This window comes from Cebus imitator, unplaced genomic scaffold, assembly GCF_001604975.1.
Source record: "Cebus imitator isolate Cc_AM_T3 unplaced genomic scaffold, Cebus_imitator-1.0 Scaffold196, whole genome shotgun sequence".
NCBI classification, from domain to species: Eukaryota; Metazoa; Chordata; class Mammalia; order Primates; family Cebidae; genus Cebus; species Cebus imitator.
In genome coordinates, this window is record NW_016107511.1 from 3,304,160 (window position 1) to 3,322,186 (window position 18,027).

General features: G+C 52.8%; 2 protein-coding genes across 12 annotated transcripts in view; one reads left to right on the forward strand and one right to left on the reverse strand.

The window, feature by feature from the left end:
* FANCC (FA complementation group C) overlaps positions 1-18,014 on the forward strand; it is a 238,045-nt gene extending 220,031 nt beyond the window's left edge. For all 3 annotated transcript variants that reach the window (XM_037745255.1, XM_037745253.1, XM_037745254.1), the window contains one exon: positions 16,123-18,014. In XM_037745255.1, the coding sequence (XP_037601183.1) occupies positions 16,123-16,344 (222 nt within the window). In that variant the 3' untranslated portion in view covers positions 16,345-18,014. The remainder of the gene's footprint in view (positions 1-16,122) is intronic.
* AOPEP (aminopeptidase O (putative)) overlaps positions 8,511-18,027 on the reverse strand; it is a 379,056-nt gene continuing 369,539 nt past the window's right edge. For 4 of the 9 annotated variants that reach the window (XM_017547219.2, XM_017547218.2, XM_037745251.1 and 1 more), the window contains 2 exons: positions 14,326-14,412; positions 8,512-8,990 (listed from right to left, as the gene is read on the reverse strand). In XM_017547219.2, coding sequence (XP_017402708.1) covers positions 8,700-8,990; positions 14,326-14,412 — 378 coding nt within the window. In that variant the 3' untranslated portion in view covers positions 8,512-8,699. Of the gene's footprint in view, positions 8,991-9,495; positions 9,686-12,408; positions 12,554-13,154; positions 13,880-14,325; positions 14,413-18,027 lie in introns of those variants that run through there. The other 5 variants (XR_005203205.1, XM_017547221.2, XM_017547223.2 and 2 more) reach the window with 5 other exon arrangements.

Below are 18,027 nucleotides of genomic sequence, written 5' to 3' on the forward strand. Positions count from 1 at the left end.
GCTTGGTCAGTTCGGCTGCTGAAACTTGTGTATGCTTCGTGAAGTTTCTCATGTTGTGTTTTTCAGCTCCATCAGTTCACTTATATTCATATGTTGTTTATTCTCATTAGCATTTTGTCAAATGTTTTTTCAAGATTTTTAGTTTCTTTGCATTGGGTTAGAACATGTTCTTTTATCTCACAGAAGTTTCTTGTTACCCACCTTCGGAAGCCTGATTCTGTCAGTTCATCACACTCATTCTCCATCCAGCCTTGTTCCCTTGCTGGTGAGAAGTTGTGATCCATTTTAGGAGGAGAAGCGTTCTGGTTTCTGGTGTTTTCATCTTTTTTTTGTGCTGGTTTCTTCCCATCTTTGTGGATTTATCCACCTGTCGTCTTTGTAGTTGTTGATTTTCAGATTGGGTCTCTGAGTGGACGTCCCATTTGTTGATGATGAAGTTATTTCTTTCTGTTTCTTAGTTTTCCTTCTAACAGTCTGGCCCCTCTGCTGTAGGACTGCTGGAGTCCACTTCAGGCCCTGCTTGCCTGGGGATCACCTGCAGCAGCTGCAGAACAGTAAGGGTTGCTGCCAGTTTCTTCTGCTGCTATCTTTGTCCCAGAAGGATACCCGCCAGATGTCAGTCTGAGCTCTCCTTTATGAGGTGTCTCTTTGGATATACGGGGGTCAGAGAGCTGCTTGAGGAGACAGTCTGTCCTTTACTAGAGCCCAAGTGCTGAGCTGTGAGCTCCATTGTTCATTCAGAGCTGCTGGGCAGGTACATTTAAGTCTGCTGCTGCAGAACTCATAAACTCCTTTTTTAAATTTTTTTTTTCCCAGCTGCTCTGTCACAGGGAGTTAGGGCTTTATTTATGAGTTTCTATGGTGCTGCTGCCTTTCTTCAGGGCTTCCCTGCCCAGTGAGGAGGCAGCCTAGTCACTGTCTGCCTGCAGGGGCTTTGCTGAGCTGCTGTGGGCTCCACCCAGCTGCCATGTGAACTTCCCTGCAGTCCTGTTTATACAGGTGTAGTTAGAACTGCCTCGGCAATGGCGGCCCACCTCTATAATGGCAGACTCTCTCTGTAATGGCAGACTGCCTCAGCAATGGCAAACTACCTCCGTAGTGGTGGATTGCCTCAGTAATGGCAGACACTGTGCTTGCTGTGAAACTCTCAATCCAGAGCATTTCCAATTGCTGTTTTTTTGTAGGGGTGGGACCAGCTGAGCCTGATCACCTGGCTCTCTGCCTCAGAGACCCTTTTTTTCTTTTTTTAGTTGAATGGTCAACTCTGTCTCCCAGGTGTTCTGGTCGCCTGTTGAAAAGGTGCTGGGATCTGTGTGATTTCCTGTGCGGTGACCCACTGCACCAGCTGAAACCGCCGCGCTGAGATTCGTGGTGCTTTTTTGCCCGGGAATCTCCTGGCTTGGGTCCCTGTTTCAGTCCCTTTTTTAATCAGATGAATGGGTGACTCTGTCTCCCAGGAGCTCCAATCGCCACCTAAAACGGTGCCTGGGCCCCTGTATTTTGTACAGAGAACTGCCGCGCTGGGGTGCTGGCAAAACAGCCATGCTGGCAGAAACAGCCGTGCCAGCCAAAACAGCCATGCTGGCGACCTGTGGGCTCTTCTGCCTGGGAATCTCCTGGTCTGTGGGCAATAAAACTCCATCTGGAAATGCAGCGTTGGCTCACCCCCTGTGCTTTCACTGGGAGCTGCAATCCTGAGCTGCTCCTAATCGGCCATCTTGGATCCCCTCCAGGTCAAATATTTTATGACTCCTCTCATATGACCTCCCTAAAACAGGCAAACTTCTGAGGCAGGAAGCCGCATGGCAGTTCCCAGGGCCTCTGGGGGAGGGGAAGTGTGGATTGAATGTTGAATGGTTTCCATTTCACTGGGGAAGGTGAAAACGTGCAGGCGGATGGTGGTGAGCTGCACAACAATGAAGGCACTGAGGCTGCTGAGCTGGGTCCTCACATGTGGTTACACTGGTCAGTCCTATTGTATTCTGCTGTAATTCACATTCTTCCTGAGCCTCCCTGCCTAACCCTAAACTAAGCAAAGACCCAGCTAAGATTGAAAAAGATTATATGTCCTTTCTCCAAGGAGCAGACACCCAGTTCTCCTGACCCCACTCCATCCACTGCAGACCGCAGCGATCCACGCTAGCGCACACGTCTAGGGCTTTCCCTGTGCACAGATGCTGGTGCCTGTGCCCATGCGTGTGCAGGATGGTATAGCCAGCCACTGGGGCAACTCAGAGGTTCACATAAAGACATAACGAGGAAATGGAGAGGGAGGAAAGGGAGAGAAAGGAAGACAGGAAGAGAAAGAAGAGCAAGAAAGAAATGAGAGAAAAAGCAAAAGCCCGCATGCAAGAAGCGCACACTCTTACCCTGGCGGCCAAGCCTGCTGTTGGCTTCACATTTACTCACCAGCAGTGTCAGCTGAAGTTTACGGAGGAGGAAATGCAAGCACGGGTAGGCTGAGTAATGTGCCCAAGGTTACACTGTGGCCATCTAGCAGGGCTGGGACTTGAACGAAGCCCCCGGAAGGCCGGGTGTCTCTGCCTCGAGTTACGGGGTGTCCATGCGACGGAGCCATCGACACAGAGAAGCAAGGTCATGTACGAGCCAATTCAGACCCGTGCGCACCCTATGCCACCCTCCGTGTATAAAGCAAGGCCTGCACACGTGCTCACCACCGCTGGGGTGGAGACAGTCATCACCTCCATTACAGTGACAGTCTTGGGGAAGAGACTAGGTGAAAGGGTGGAAAAAACTTTTTTTTACATATTACCTATATTTGTTTGCACGTGTCATCTATGAGAAAATAAGTTGGCGTTATCAGAATTTCCTAGAAAAAGACCACTTATGGCTGCATGCATGTGCCTTGACGTGTATGCTGAGGACTTGAGCTTCTTGGATGCCCCCAGTTGGAGAAGGTTGTGGGCCGTGACCCAGCTTTCCAAAGACGCATCCTCCGTCTGCCCTGGCCCTGTGCTCATGACGGCTTTCCTGCAGTGCTCAAGGCAATCCTGCCTCAGTTGTGCTAACACCAGGTTTCTGCAGTCGCTTCCTTGGCAGCATTTAATTTAGTAAAGCAGATACAATCATGAAACTGTAGTTCCTTCCCCATAAATTATCTGTCTTTAAGCCCAACATAAATGCACACTTGTTCCGTTCCATCAGCAATCACTGAAACAGACTCTGGCATCACCTCTGAGTTACGCCTATAATTCACGTTCTTCCTGAGCCTGCCTCCCTGAACGTAACTGCTGCTGAAGTCCCTGGGGCCTTAAATCATTGGGTCAGAATGTGGAAACCCCAGGCATTAGGGGCGAAGTGTGGTATCTGAGCCAGAGAGGGCTTCCTTGACTCCTGACTTTCGGAGCTCACCAGGAGCATCGAATCCAGTCTTCAGGACAGACACTTCTATTCTGCCAGACCTCGTGAGGCAAGGGAGGACTACGAGGTCAGAAAATAACTTTCTGGAACTTGGGACTCTTGGCAGCGAGTCAGGGTCTGACCATGGGCAGCTTCAGCACCCCACCCATACCCCACTGGCAAAAGCACCTCCTCGGCTGGGCTTTGAAGTGGTGGATAGATTCCACAAAGGCCCAAGCTGAAAGAAATTACAGGCAGAAGGAGCACAAAGAAAGCTTAAGAAAATGGAAACCACAGGGTGCACACCCAGTCGCCCTGTGGCTTAGACGAAGCCACAGATGAGCTGTCTGGGCAGGCGGCCCCAGGCAGGATCAGAGCTGGGCACTCCTCTCCCAGGTGGTCAGCCTGCAGGAGACAGAATGGACAGCCCCCCTGGGAGCAGCCGCAACCCCGCCCCCAGGTCCCACTCAGCAGCGGCTGCCAGGGTTAGGGGTGGCAGAGCAGCCAGAGGCCGGGTGGGCCCGGGTGGGGGTGGGGGGGTCTAGCAGCTGCCCATCCCCTTTAAGTCCTGGCGCGAAGCCAAACCCTGACCCTGTTTTATCTCAACCAACACTGCAGGGCCAGACTGGTTCCTTGTGAGCTGTGGGAACTAGACTGAACTGTGGACACAGAAGTCTTTCTCTGCATTTCTGCGTTTGGCCCTGCGCTGCACGCACACAGCCCTGAAGAGGCTAATGTTGCCATCAGCGACTCTCACAGGCCACACCCTGGTGACGGCAGCTCCCAGCCTCTCCTCTCTTCTGGGTCTATGTGAGAAACACGGGGATCAACCCTCTTTTCCCGCCCCAGCCCAAGAATGGCTTCCTGGGCCGGGCCTCGTGGGGGCCACAAGCCAAGTTGGTCTTGGGACATCTGTGGCTTTATGGCAGCTTCCTTCCACTCCAGGCACGGCCGCTGGCCTTTCTCACACCGTCTGGTCATCCCACTGGAACAGAATGCCTATCAGATGATCAGTCTCCCAGACAGCAGGGAGGGTGGGAAGAGATCTATAAAACCCTGCCCCTGAATAGTCCTGACCGGCCCCTCCCTTCTACCTTGTAAACCTCCAGAACCCGGGCAGCGGGGCCATGGTCATTCTCCGCAGGCGCCGGGAACGACCCTGGGAGGTCCAGAGTTCTTTCAACCCCCGGGCTCCCCAGCCTCTCAGACGACCACCACATTGCCCCCATGCGGAGTCCCTGCCACGGCTGGGCCCTGCACACAGTCTGCAGTGGTGCGGCCCAAGGCACCCACTAATCAGAGAGCCGCCACATTTTAATGTCAGCCCCTGACAAAAGGCCCAGTAGCACTCCACTTCTGGTGCACCCCTGCCGCCTCAGGGCCCCCCTGGGGCCTGTGCACCCAGAGCTCTGCTTGGAAGGAGCCTCTCGGGACAGACTGTGACCCCTGCCGGGTAGGTCTGCCTTGCCGAGGAGCCCCCCTCCCTACCTGCCCCCACCCCACCCATGACCCATGTAAGTCCTCCACTGGCCCCATCTAGAGAATGAGGAAGTGCTTGGCCTAGAACTCGAAGCTCTAAACAAACTGTCCCTCGAAGGCGGCCCTTGGCCTTACTTTCAGCTGCTCTGTGGGTCACAGCTGCCTTTGGTGAGGTCACTGTGGCACAGGCCCCTCCCCTTGGCCTCCCCACCAGCCTCAGGCCTGCAGTGGGCGGCTCCTGGCCGAATGGAGGTGGGGGGAAGCCACATCCTCCCGAGCCCCTCTGTCATCAGAGGTCAGGTTTTCTGGCCAGGCCTGTCTTGGGTGTTTGGTCTCCTTGCTGCAGGCAAGGTCACCTTGCCTGGGATGGAGACTTATTAATTCAATGTTTTGGTTTGAACGTCCAGTAAAAATAAATGCTCTAAAAGCCTTTAACCCTCAAATGGAAGCTGAGCTGCTGACCTGTCTTCCCTGGTGTTTCTTTCCTCAGTCCTCCCTTGCCCCCCACTCTGCCTTGGTCCTGCCAGAATTCCTGGTCCCTCTCTCCGGGCTGTGGCCCAAAGCCTCGGGCCTGGGAGGTCCCCTAAACCCTGGCAGGGAGGCAGGGGGCTGCCCTTCCAGGCCAGCCCAGGGTGCTGGCAAGGCCTGCAGGTGACTCAGTGCAGGGTGCGGTCACTGCCACTTCCTTTAATCGTGGGGGGTCCTCTGGGCTGGGGTCACCCTCAGATGCCCTGGCTACCTCCCCTCCTGCAGCAGGCCCTGGGCCCAGTCCCAGCCACAGGTTGGCACAGCTGGTGTTCAGACAGCTGGAGGCAGCAGCAGGGGACACTGGGGCTCCTGCGGGCTGGGAAGAACACTGGCATCTCTGTGGCCTCGGGGGGAAGGGCTGGACCCCCGAAGGCAGCTGTTTTTTCTCCTGGAGGACAGTGGCAATTAACCCATTAACTTGCTGCCTCTCTCTGATCTTTTATTAAACCTGGCAAACCCAGTTCAAACTGTTTGTGCCTGACCACCCCTTGGGGGACAGATGGCCCTGTCACGCTAGTGGCTGCAGGTCACAGGGGCCAGGGCTCGTGTTGCTGGCACCTGCCCTCTGGCCCCTCCAGTGCTGTTCAGCCCCACCCAGCTCTAGGGCATAGCTATGGCGCTCCCCCACCCCATGGCATCATCTGCCAGTCACTTTACACACAGTGTAAGCAAGCCCCATGTGAGCAGGTGTTTCTTGGCTTCTACCTAGACCAGGGAGCCAATGGCATCTTGTGGGGACCCTGCAGTCCTGGATCTGTCTGCCCCGTGGAGGCACTGGCTTGTTGGTAAAGAAGGTTATTCCTATCAGTTTATTTCTTACAGCCTGTTGGAGGGTGGGGGGAGCTAATATCTTCCCATCTGCTTCACTGAGGGCCTGTGACAGGTCCTGCTCCTGTGTCAGCCAAGGGGGAGCTGCTGAGCTGAGGCTAGGAAATGGCACTTAACTGGTGGATTCAAGTTCAGGGTTCCATGCTTTCCAAAGCAGGCCATACCCCGACCCGGCCAGCCCTTCCATCAAGACTGGATTATGAGCAGAGAAGGCCAGCAAGGGCCTCTCAAGTCTTGGCTGCTAAATGTGACAAGACAGTGTCCCCAGGAGTGCCTGGACATGGAGGCCTCAGCAGATGCTACTCAATGAAGGGCCCACAGGGGTGGGGGCATTGTGGCGTGGAGGAAAACCCTGAGTCATGTGAACCTGGTAAACCCACAGCAGGAACTCAGGTTCCCTGGCACACTCACGTCCGACTCGCCCAGACAGACAGCCCGTCTTCCATCACCCAGAATAGTGTCTCCTGCAGACACTCCTGCTCTCTGAAGGTGCTGTGGCCGGGCTGATGAAGATAGTGAGCTTTCTAGCCCTCGTCCCCTCACGTGCCCTTTGATCTGAACTAGTTTCTGATGTGACACTTAAAAATGGAAGAGTGCTGGTCAGTCATGTCTTTCTCCTACTGATCCTGAGACCCTGGTTCGCTCTCAGGCTGGACTCTAGAGGGCTCTTTGCCAGGCCCTGGCCGGAGGCTCTCTCTCGTCTCTCAGGAGATGCCAGTGGAGCAGCTGGCAGAACCCAGAGTCTGCTGAGGCACAGGTAGAAGACGCCGACGAGGGAGTCACAGAACCTCAGGGAGCCTCCTGCCTGGACAGAACAGCCACAGCTGTTCTCCAGCTTCCTCCCTCCCTCCCTCATCTCCAGGGGCAGCCCCAGCATGGGCAGGATGCCCCAGGTCTGGAGGCAGCAAAGGCCGACTCTCCTCGCAGGACCTCGGCCAAAGCCATAACACCAGTGTCCAGTTCTGATGAGGTCCACCAAATTAATGTCACCCACTGGCTAGATCTCCAGTGGTCAAAGCAAGCCACAAGACTTGGTGACTCACAGGAGCCAGAGGATTAGTGGTCTTTGTGCAGAACCCCACCTATTCAGCAGTTCAGCTCTGCTTTAGTGGTTTCTAAAGTAGACAAAGCATGGCTTTCACTTTTTGGAAAAGCAAGGTCACCCCAAACCACTGGGCCAGTAAAGCCGCCCGCAGCTCGAGAGGTCCAGGTGCCAAGTGCCTGCATACGGCGGGAGTGGGAGCCTTGCAGGATAGCGTGGCCAGCGCTCCCAGGGCTCTTCCTGGGTCCACCTCAGTGAAAGGGAGAAGCACTCAGAAAGCAGAGAGAGGGAGGCCAGGCTGCTGGCTCATGCCTGTAATCCCAGCATTTTGGGAGGCCAGGGCAGGTGGATCACCTGAGGTCAGGAGTTCAAGACCAGCTTGACCAACATGGTTAAACCTTGTCTCTATTTAAAAAATACACTATTAGCCGGGTGTGGTGGCACATGCCTGTAGTCCCAGCTACTCGGGAGGGTGAGGCTGGAGAATCACTTGAACCCTGAGGCGGAGGTTGCAGTGAGCGCTCCATTGCACTCCACCCTGGCAAACAAGAGTGAAACTGTCTCAAAAACAAAAAAAAAAAGCAGAGAAAGCATCATTTATCCTAACTTTCCACAGGAAGCAGTGGTTGTGTATTTATTCAGATATAACAGTAAAGTTCTGAGTCTTCCTCCACAATGGCACAGCCAGCCATACAGTCCCATGCAAAGGCATGTGAGAGCAGACAGCAAATCCTAGGAACCTTTTAGAATCAGTCACGGGCACAAGAGGGTGGTTCAGGAGACCAAGGCCTTCCAGTCCAGAGCTCCTAATGAAGATCCATGGTAGAGCCCCACTTCACCCCAAACAGGATGGAGCTCAAGGCACCCCTGGAGCCAGACAGAGGAGACTGGGTGTGTTCAGGGGCACTCAGGTTCAGCCCAGCCTTGCACAGGGACCCTGGCTGCACCCATTTCTGTGGCCTCCTCCAGGCATTTTCAGCCATCTTGCCTCACGGACGGTGCCCAGGAAGTTTGGTGCCCAGCTTCTGTCTTTAAGCAGTGTGGAGGAAGAAAAATCAGACCACCCGACTCCCACAGTGACCGAACACGCCCAGCCTCTCCATTTTGTACAAGTGCCCACACCCAACCTAATTTCTTTTGCTTTCAGGCTTCTAAGAGAACACTACCTTGAAAATGACAGAGAAACTAGTGAGGTAGGGAAGGAACACCAGAATGTGGAGAATGCCTTTTTCTTGTTATTTTTAAGCAGTATAAAATTCGGAAGCAAACACAAATACAAAGAAAACCATGACATTTATTAATTATGTATCTTAGATTCTCATCCCATAGTTTTACATCAAATGGCGCCCACTGGTCTCAGTACAGAGGAGCCATGTGACTTTCTGAAATTATAGAAATGTCCACGTCCACCCATGTGCTGGGCAGACTGCTGTAAAATGTTCAGCAGGTTCTCCAATGTCTCTCAGGTACCTTTAATCATCTGTGCAGAAGAACTCAAAATCCCAGAGCAGCTCCACTCCAGATCCAGGGCGGGAGGCAGGCTCCAGAGTGGGAGGCTGTTTATGAGAATCTGCCTTTTGTGTGTGCCCGGCTGGGACCAGCCTCTGGGAAAGAGAAGCACCAGGACGTGAACAGTGCTGCGGGCTGATGGCTTCCGCAGTGACATAATCCCTCCTTTGATGTCGAGGGTCAGTGCAAGCCTGGTCCCCCAGGAGAGGAGGAGACGAGTGAAAGAATCTCGCTGTGATCTTTCCTGAAAAGGAAACAGCAATAACATTTATTACCCAGTCACCGGGAGGAATTCTCTGTGTGCCTCTGCTCTCCACTCCACTTTCAAGAGAAGACTTTCATCACAAGACAAGGAGGAGACCCAGGCCCATCTCACAGCCCTGTGTGACCCTGGCCTTCTCACACGTGGCCGTGACACCAGCAGGCTGTACTTAGCCTTTACGTACATGATAGCTGCTAGGAGGAGTACCCAATTCCGACCTGCACCCACTCTAACTGCTCTCGGAAAGTCTCAGCTCGCCGTGGGGGAGCTGGGCCCTGCCTCCCTCACACCTGGGGGCAAACGTGCCCCCCACCCCTGCGCTGGCACTGTGTCCCACCTTTAGGCCATAGGGTTTTCCGAGTCTACAAACCCCCATGCCACAGGAGCACATACAGATGACGGCACCATGGTGCCGCTGGGTCGGGGCAGACGCGGGCCTGTCTGCCACGAGTGGGAGCCCCAGCTCTCCTGAGCCTCGGGCACTTACAGACACGAAGGCTTTTTGCTCAAGGGCTCGACTCCTGTTCCTGCTGAACTGAGCCAGTGTGTAAAATGAGAACTGATATCAGCTCAGTAGGCACCGGAGGGCGGGTCCAATCGACAGCCCGGAGAAGCAGCGCCTCAGCTGGGAGCTCCGTGGGCACTGTTCGCTGGCGCAGGAGACGCGGAGGCCTGGACTGCAATACAAGAGAGAGTTCACCGCGCCCGGAACGACATCAGGAGCTCCTCTGAAAGCCCCGCCCTGCCCCGCTCACACGCCATGAGCCACCACACGGTTTTGCTTGACTTATGTGATGCAACTGGTTTTAGTTTTTTGTAAGAATAATTTTTGCAACTTTAAATACATTTGACCTTTCAGACAGAGGTCTGATTAGTGGACGTGTGTTTCTGTGGACAAACTTAAGGACTCGGTACACGGCTTGCATTCCCGGCAGGAGACAGTGCATCCAGGGGGCCAAGTGGTCTCTCGTCCTCCAGGATCGTGCTCTGCACCCAAGCTGACTGTGCTGTGCAGCAGCGGCCAGCCCGTCGGCAACGGCCTCTGCCCCAGCGGCTCCAACTTAACTGTCCCCATCTCACCTTCTCTTCAGGTGCAGAACTTAGCCACTGTGAACAAAGCGGAAACCAATCACTGTTCACCAATCAGCTAAGCTCTGCACCTTGTCAGAGAGGTCATCGCTGGGCACAAATAAAGGGCCGGTGAGCATCTTCCTCAGCTGGTGGCTTCTTTTGTTTCCAAAGAGCTACAAGATGCACCTGTTCTCCAAACTGCGGAACGCGACTATGGTTTCTGGAGGAGCAGCCAAGGTCGTGGTTGCGTGGTAATCCCTGGCAATGTGATTTTCATCTTAAGTCACAAATCAGCATGCCAGGAACCCAAGCAGCCAGAGCACCTGAGGGCAGCGCCGTGCCCCATGCCCCGTCTGCACGCGCCGGGCTTCCGCGGAGGGATGCCGGCGACACTGCCGCCTTCATGCTGCACACTAGCGAACAGGCGGAGTTTCTGTTTGTTCTTCATTTAGTTGGCATCCTAGAGGTATCATTTTTTGAATCAAAGGGACTCAAGAGACGACCATAAAAATGCCAGTGCAGCTTTGGAGCTGATGAAAAATGCAGTGACAGAATTGCTAACAGCACCTGTCCTCGCTAAGTTCACTGCCTCTAACCCTTGGGGACAAGATCCCTTCTCACCAGGCACAGATTCTAGCTGCCCTGGGAAGCCTTTGGGGACTCTCAGGCTGCGAAGCGTCCCTGCTGGAAGGGCCCTGAGAGAAGCCCTGGCCACTGTTCCTCATGGGGACTGGGGGAGGGGGGTGCTTGTGACCCCTGGATTCATCTGGAGGGGTGGGGACAGGAATGAAGATGTCTGGGAGTGGGGAAGGTGGAGACTTGTAACCAAGATGACTCCTTTGTCTGGACAAAAATTCCCCATTAAGAGTCGTGAGGGGTGTTCCCTGTGGTGCTGCTGGAAAACCTGGAACAAAGGGAATGATCAAAGGACTAGCTGGCCTTGTAGTTTCACACACTTTAACACGAACTCCAAGAAATAACAAAACTCAGGAGAAACACGGTTTACACTCATTACTCTATGAGGCCGGCGGTGAGGTAACTATGCGGTCTGCGCCTCCGGCCCATCCCTGGGGCGTGGGAGGGGGGAGCCGGGTCACGTCTGCAGCAGCCGATTCGCTACGAGACGTCCAGTAGTACTTCATCCCCCTCCCCACCCACGTTTCCCTTTCCTGGCACACAGGGTTCCTGACTCTTCTGGAATAATATGATCATGCTTAGAAAAAACTTTTTATTTCATTAAGTTCTTTCCCAGAAATAAGCTACTTGAACATATTACACAGAAATAGTTTTCATAAGCATAAAACATTAGAAGCAAACTCAATGTCCAAAAATGAGTGAAGAGTATCAACACCAGATATTCAATATCCATGAAAAATTCAATTGAAGCTATAACATGAAAAATGCTTGAGATCTGGTATTTTTTTGAAAAGATACAAAATTAGACATCCCCTATTATATTACATAAAACATTGAAGTAAAATGGAGAAAACAGAAATGATGATTGTTAGAGAAAAAACATGATCCCACAGCTGTCCTAACAAAACTAGATGTACTACTGTAGGTTACTTTAATAGTGCAGAAACCCGTATTTAGCAATTCACTGCTACGAAGTAAAATCTAACAGGTTGATTCCAGGCACAATTAACAGAGGAAGTGATTTAAATAATTTAGGACTCACTCCAATATAAACCGGGGAGAAATTCTGCCAACACAACAAAGCAAAAAGTAGGACCTGCCCTCAAGACACAGGGTCTTGGAGTGTGGTACATGTGCTGCGTGCAGTGTGCGCGCCATGTGTGCTACGTGTGCTGTGTGTGCCCGGAGAGCCTCCTGTCAGCCGGTGATCAGGCATGGACAGCCCAAGGAACCTCCAGTTCACACAGGGCTGCAAGAAAACAACTGCTTGCACAACCTAGGCTCTGGAGTCACACGGCCACTGAAACTCCCGTGTCAGCCGTGACCTTGAGGACTGGACCAGCGCTTCTGCCAGGCTTCCCATTCATCTCTAAAGCTACTCAAGATGTTCTCCCACAATTTTTTTTCCTACAGATTATAAAACCTGAAGTGGCCAAAATTGTCTCAAGGAGTGCCACTGCTCCTTCAGGCGGACAGCCTCTGCTTCCTGGTGACCGCCCCAACCAGACATGGTGCTCCAGGGACCTTGGGCTCCCATACCAGTCCAGTACCTACTCAGCCTGCTCTCCAGGCCCCCGTCACGGAGCTATTGATGCTGCAGGTGGTCTTGGCTCACTATTCGGCTTATTTAGTTGGCTCCTAAGAGGAGTATCTGGTTAGAACTAAATGACAGAAAGGAAAGGGAGACAATCACCTCGTTAAAATAACATTTCGGCCACCACTTGGGCTGAGGACCTATCCATCTGCTCCTTGGTCCGCTCGAAGCACCTGCGGGCAAGCTGCTGCTGTCTGGCGTCCTCACTCACCATCAGCTCCCCGTAGAGGTACACGCCCATGGCCTGCAGGGCACAGAGGCCAGAGGGCATCAGGCTAAGGCTCGGACACCCATGCACACGAGCTCAGTCTGTGCTTGTTCCACACACACTTGCTTGTCTGGAAACTGCAAAAACCCCAGAGAAAAGAGAGGCCATGGGGTGACCGTGCTTCTGGAAGCTGCAGTCTGCAATCCCCGTCTCCTCCTTGTTCTCATCAAAACCCCAAGGAATCCTCAGCTCCCAGTTCTCTCCACAGATTCTGATGATTTCACCGGTGACAGAACGATGAGTGAGCATTCCCATCGTGCTGGGCGTGTCAGGAATGCTCTGAACAGACAGACAGTTCCCAGGATGACCACGCAGAAGGCTTGTGTGGCACTGCAGAGATGCAGGGCTCCTGTCCAGAAAAGTAAGTCCCTAGAGTCGCTGGTCTGAGCTCACCCGGCCACACCCTGCCAGGAAAATGAAGGGCACAGCACGCAGCAGCCGCAGCAGGGCGCATCACGACACCCGCAGAGCCGCCCACCCCGCCTGTGCTGTCCTCCACAGCCCTGCACGACAGTCCACACCAGGTCTGCTGCTTGGGAACAATGCCACAAAGACTCACATCTGCACTTTTCCTATATTTTTAAAACAGCCAAGGATGTTCTGGAAGATCCAAGGGCCCTTCTGGATCTGCCTGCTCTCTTGTACCAGGCTTAGTTAACGCCGTGAGTTACGTTTTGCTGGAGCAAACTAAAAGAAGGGTCTCAAAGACAGCACAAGACCACAATTTCATAGTTAAGGGTTCAAAAGTGCTTTCCCAAAAAAGCCCAGACACGGTGATCCTTATTTGACAAAGTATCATGATTCTAAATATACTGCAGTGAATTCTGGTCTTTACAACAGACCTTAGAGTTGCTCCTAAATTCTGTCCTTCTTATACTCCTGTATGTTTTTCCAGACGCCTCTTGCTCTGCTGTGCAAATGTGACATTTCTTCTGGTACAAAGGCATGTACTTTGCTTTGTGGGAATAACGAGGCCTCAGGCCTCACTGGCTGGCTGTCCCCCACACAGAGACCCTGACAAAAGTCCTTTTGTTTGCCTCACTCCCACTGTCCACCCCAGCTGGAACACAGCTCCATGCTGTCACCCACAGTGCTTGGCAGGCCGCTTGTTCAGAGGCAGAGGGGGTAGGGGGTGGGAGTGGGGGTAGGGGATGGGTGTGGGAGGCCATGACGTGTCACAGGACACACCTGACTAGTGACCCTGACACATACTGCGACATCAGAGGTGGCCGATGAAGGTCTCCTCAGATCCGCTCCTGCAGGCACGCCACCTGTGGGCTCCTAGGAAGGCGACTGCTGTCCCTGGTGAACAGTGAGAGCCTCCCAGCACAACACCGCGGGTGCAGGTAAAGACGGAGACTGTCCTGTTGGGGCTTTTCCAGTCTAACTTGCACATATACTTTAAATGAGGGCCACTGAAATCAGGGATCTACCCCACGGCATCACCAAGGCACAAGCGTGGCCTAGCAGGTGCTGGAGACACCACGAAGTGTGAGCACACACCATCGGATGATGTGTGGACCACAAGGCAGCATTGAAGGTCCCCAGCTCAATCCTTCAAAGACGCTGAGAGAGGAAAAAAGCAGCTCAGAAGTACCAGAGTTGGGTAAGATCCTACCAGTCCTTAAGAATCTCTGGAACAGATTAATTATTTGTTATGAAAGAGATACTGAGAACGTGGGATCCCATGTGAAGTGCAGGGGACAGCCTTTACAGAATCCCCATTCGCTGAAAGAGGACACACCTACCTGGTCCTCCTGAAGGAACCTCTCCACGCTGTTGTAGGCTTTCGTGAACTTGTGTTTAACGATGAGTTCACACCACCGATGACGAACCTGGAGGAACAGGAGAGAGCCTATGAGCAACAAGCGGGCAGACCTCGCAGCCCCCCAGGCCCAGTGACAGGCAGCCTGTATTCCAGAAAGCTGTGCTCTCAAGTGGACTGGCACTGTTGACATGATTAGTTTTACATTTTCTTTTAGTTTATTATTTATTTTTTGAGGCAGAGTCTCACTCTAGTCACCCAGGCTAGAGTGCAATGGCACAATGTTGCCTCACTGCAACCTCTGCCTCCCAGGTTCAAGCGATTCTCCTGCCTCAGCCTCCTGAGTAGCTGGGACTATAGGCGCCTGCCATCAAGCCCAGTTAATTTTTGTATTTTTTGTAGAGATGACGCTTCACCATGTTGGCCAGGCTGGTCTTGAACTCCTGACCTCATGATCTGCCCGTCTTGGCCTCCAAAGTGCTGGGATTACAGGTGTGAGCCACTGTGCCTGGCCAGTTTATTTTTTAAAGAAAGAAACCACAGTCCTAATTAGGGCTGTCAGTCAACTTTAGAGGGAAAAGTAGGTGTTCAGATGGGTGTTTTACTATTTTGTACACGATTTTGCAAGATGATAGATATTACATGCAAAGCGTAACTAGGAAATTCAACGCACATCCCGAGCAGGCTGCAGGTGCTCCTTCCTGCAGGATGCTGTGAGTGAGGTTCCCTTTCAAACCACCACTCCTTAAGTTCCTGCGGCAGTGGATTTGGCTCAGCGCTGCTGATTTGTAACAATAAACACAGTAAGAGGCGGAGAGACTGCTCTCTAATTCCCCGGAAAAGGCAGAGCACCCCTTCTGAGAGTCTGGGGAAGGAGTGAGCCCAGGACACCCCTGAAGAGGGCAGTTCCTAGTGCGTATCCACATGCGCGTAGTTTTGCACAATGTATTGAAAACAGACAAGCTAAAGGTGAATGCCATTCTTTTAAAAGATACATTTTATTAAAGGTTTACCGGTAGGAATTTGGAAGGAACCCCCCACCCCCCGCCTCCTTCGAATCTCCAGACACAGTGGAAGAGTCTGATGCCAGCCCTCTGGACACCAAGGCCTAGAGGCAGCTGCTCGAGGTATTCCCTGCATCCCAGAGCAGGTGGCATTCTTGGCGCTGCAGACACGTTCTCTACAAGAAGATTCACCTACCATTTGTTTCTCAGAACCCAGTCCCCTGCCTTTTTCTACTGCACCAAAGCTCTCTCAGTTATACCAAGCAAGCAGCCGACCACTCTGTACTCCATTACTGGATCAACATCAGGCATACACGGAAGTGATTATGTGCATTTTAGAAGGGCCTCCTTCTGTCACGCCTTGTTTCTATTTACTGTGAAAGAGGGAGATACTCTATAGTAATATATTTGCAGCAAAATAAAATGTAAGCAACATCAACATTTTGGCTAGGGCCCCTGTAAATGATATCACTTCCCACTGACCTAGCTGATCTCTCCTTTAATCTACTCTAAATAGGTTTACATGCAAACAGTTAAAGAGTGACCGAGAGAAACAAATCTTTTGGAACGAATCCTTCCCCCAGGCCACAGAGCCCTCTGAGAGTGGTGTTAACTCAAAAGTCTGCGGGGCAGCCCTGGGCTCACAGGCAGGCAGGCCCTTTGAAGTCCTGAAGCGGCATGCCTCTGGGGAAGGGCCTCTCCCCTCAGAGCAAAAGGGAAGGAGGCTGGGGCTGCAGAATCTTGCCACTTTCAACAAAATGTGCTTCCCTGTACAGCCAACAGAAATTAACAACAGATCATACAAGGAAGAGCAGCCCTACACACCTCCCCAACAGAGAGAACAAGTGACCAGCTCAAAGACGCCCGCTCACCATCACGTGCCAGGGGAAGCCGCTAGAAGAAACTGTGCACCCAGCTGTGGGGAACACAAACTACCCCTTGGATGCATCCATCCCTCATCTCTCTTCCAACTCACAGCCACCCAAATGTGCCATTGACCAGGTCCACACACCAGCAGAGGTGTCTTCTGCTGTGAGCTTTGTGAAGATGGGCGCCAGCTTCCTGAGGCAGAAAGGCCGGGCAAGCTGGTGTGGCCTGGCTGGCTGGCCCACATATGGATGGGAGGGACAGCTGGGGATGGGGACCTGCTGCTCTGCCACTGCTCTGGGACTTAGGCAAAGAGCCTCACTTTCTTAACTGCACAAGAGAGACCTTACTTGTACCAGTTTGTAGGGGGTCCTGTAGTGAGATGTGTCTGCTTCTGTGTCCTTTAAGTGTTCTATCAACCAGTGCTTCTCTAATCTCACCACACCACACTTTTGGCAATGACTACTGTCATTCTAAAAACTTGGAGGACATTATATAATTTAGATTTGAGAATGGAGGGTTTTGCCTTTCCTCTTCTGCCTGTGCTTTCCTTCATCTTATTTACACACACAGAAACACAAAGCATAAACTGGGGTTTATTTCCCAGTAGAACAAGGCCCTCAGCGGGGCAGGAGGCAGTAGCAGCCCATAGCCAGTGCAGGTCCAGGAGATGGCGGGTGAAAGAGGCTCTTTCACTGCAAATCTGAAGTCAGTATTTCCACTTCTCTTACGGTTAGAAATAGTTTATTGTCAAGATTAGTAAGAGACCCAGGCTTCTGACCCCTGGCTAACATGGCATCCAGGAAGGACAAACCAAGCCTAATCTCCCACCCCCACTCCCTTTCCCACCCTACGAAGAGAAGATAAAAACAAGTCTTTTCATTATAAAGAGCTAAGTGTATGTCAATATTTCGGCGACAGGATGCTGAGAAGACATCACAGAAATGCTGCGGGAGGCCGGGCAGGCCGGATAGTTCCTGCGTGCCGCAGTCTTCGCTGTCTTCTTTCCTTTGAGAAACAAAGAAAATCCTTATTTTTATCCCCCAAACTCTCAAGGACCCACAACTCACACAGCATTCATCACCACAGGAGTGGGGATGGCTTCAGTCTCACTGAAACCCAGCAGCATTTCTGAGGGACCCCTGACAGAATATCCGTCTCCAGACCACCGAGGGGCTTCATGGTCGTTAAAGATGCTCTGCCGTCCTCCATCAACTTCCTCTGCAGCTGATAAGGCACGAAAACCCTATAGGCCAGGGAGCTGGGGCCACGGAGAGAGAGAGTTCCACAGCACGTCCCGTCTAGAGGTCTGCTCTTATTTCTTCATTAACGAGAGTGGTCGACGTGTCTCTTTTAACTTAGAATAAAATTAAACAACAGGGACACCACATGTTCCAGGACAGTGCCTGGCACCAGCAGGCACTCCTCACATCTCTTCTGGTCCCCAGCCTCCCCACAGCACCTGGTGGGGAGACCAGCCTCCCTGTGGACCCGGGCAGTTGTCCTCTCTGCCCAGTTAGGTAGGAGTTTGCTTTTCAGAGGTGAAAGCCACAATCCCTGGCTGCCTCTATGTTGCTGCCCTGCTTGGGAGCCAGGGGAGTGCTAGAGGCTGGCCCAGGCTCCCCCACAGCCACCGCCCTGTGCTGTCCCGCACCTAGGAAAGCAGATGTGGTCTCCAGAGCCACAGCCCTGTGCTGTCCTGCGCCTAGGAAAGCCGAGGTCGTCCCCAGAGCCACAGCCCTGTGCTGTCCCGCGCCTAGGAAAGCCGAGGTCGTCTCCAGAGCCACCGCCCTGTGCTGTCCCGCGCCTAGGAA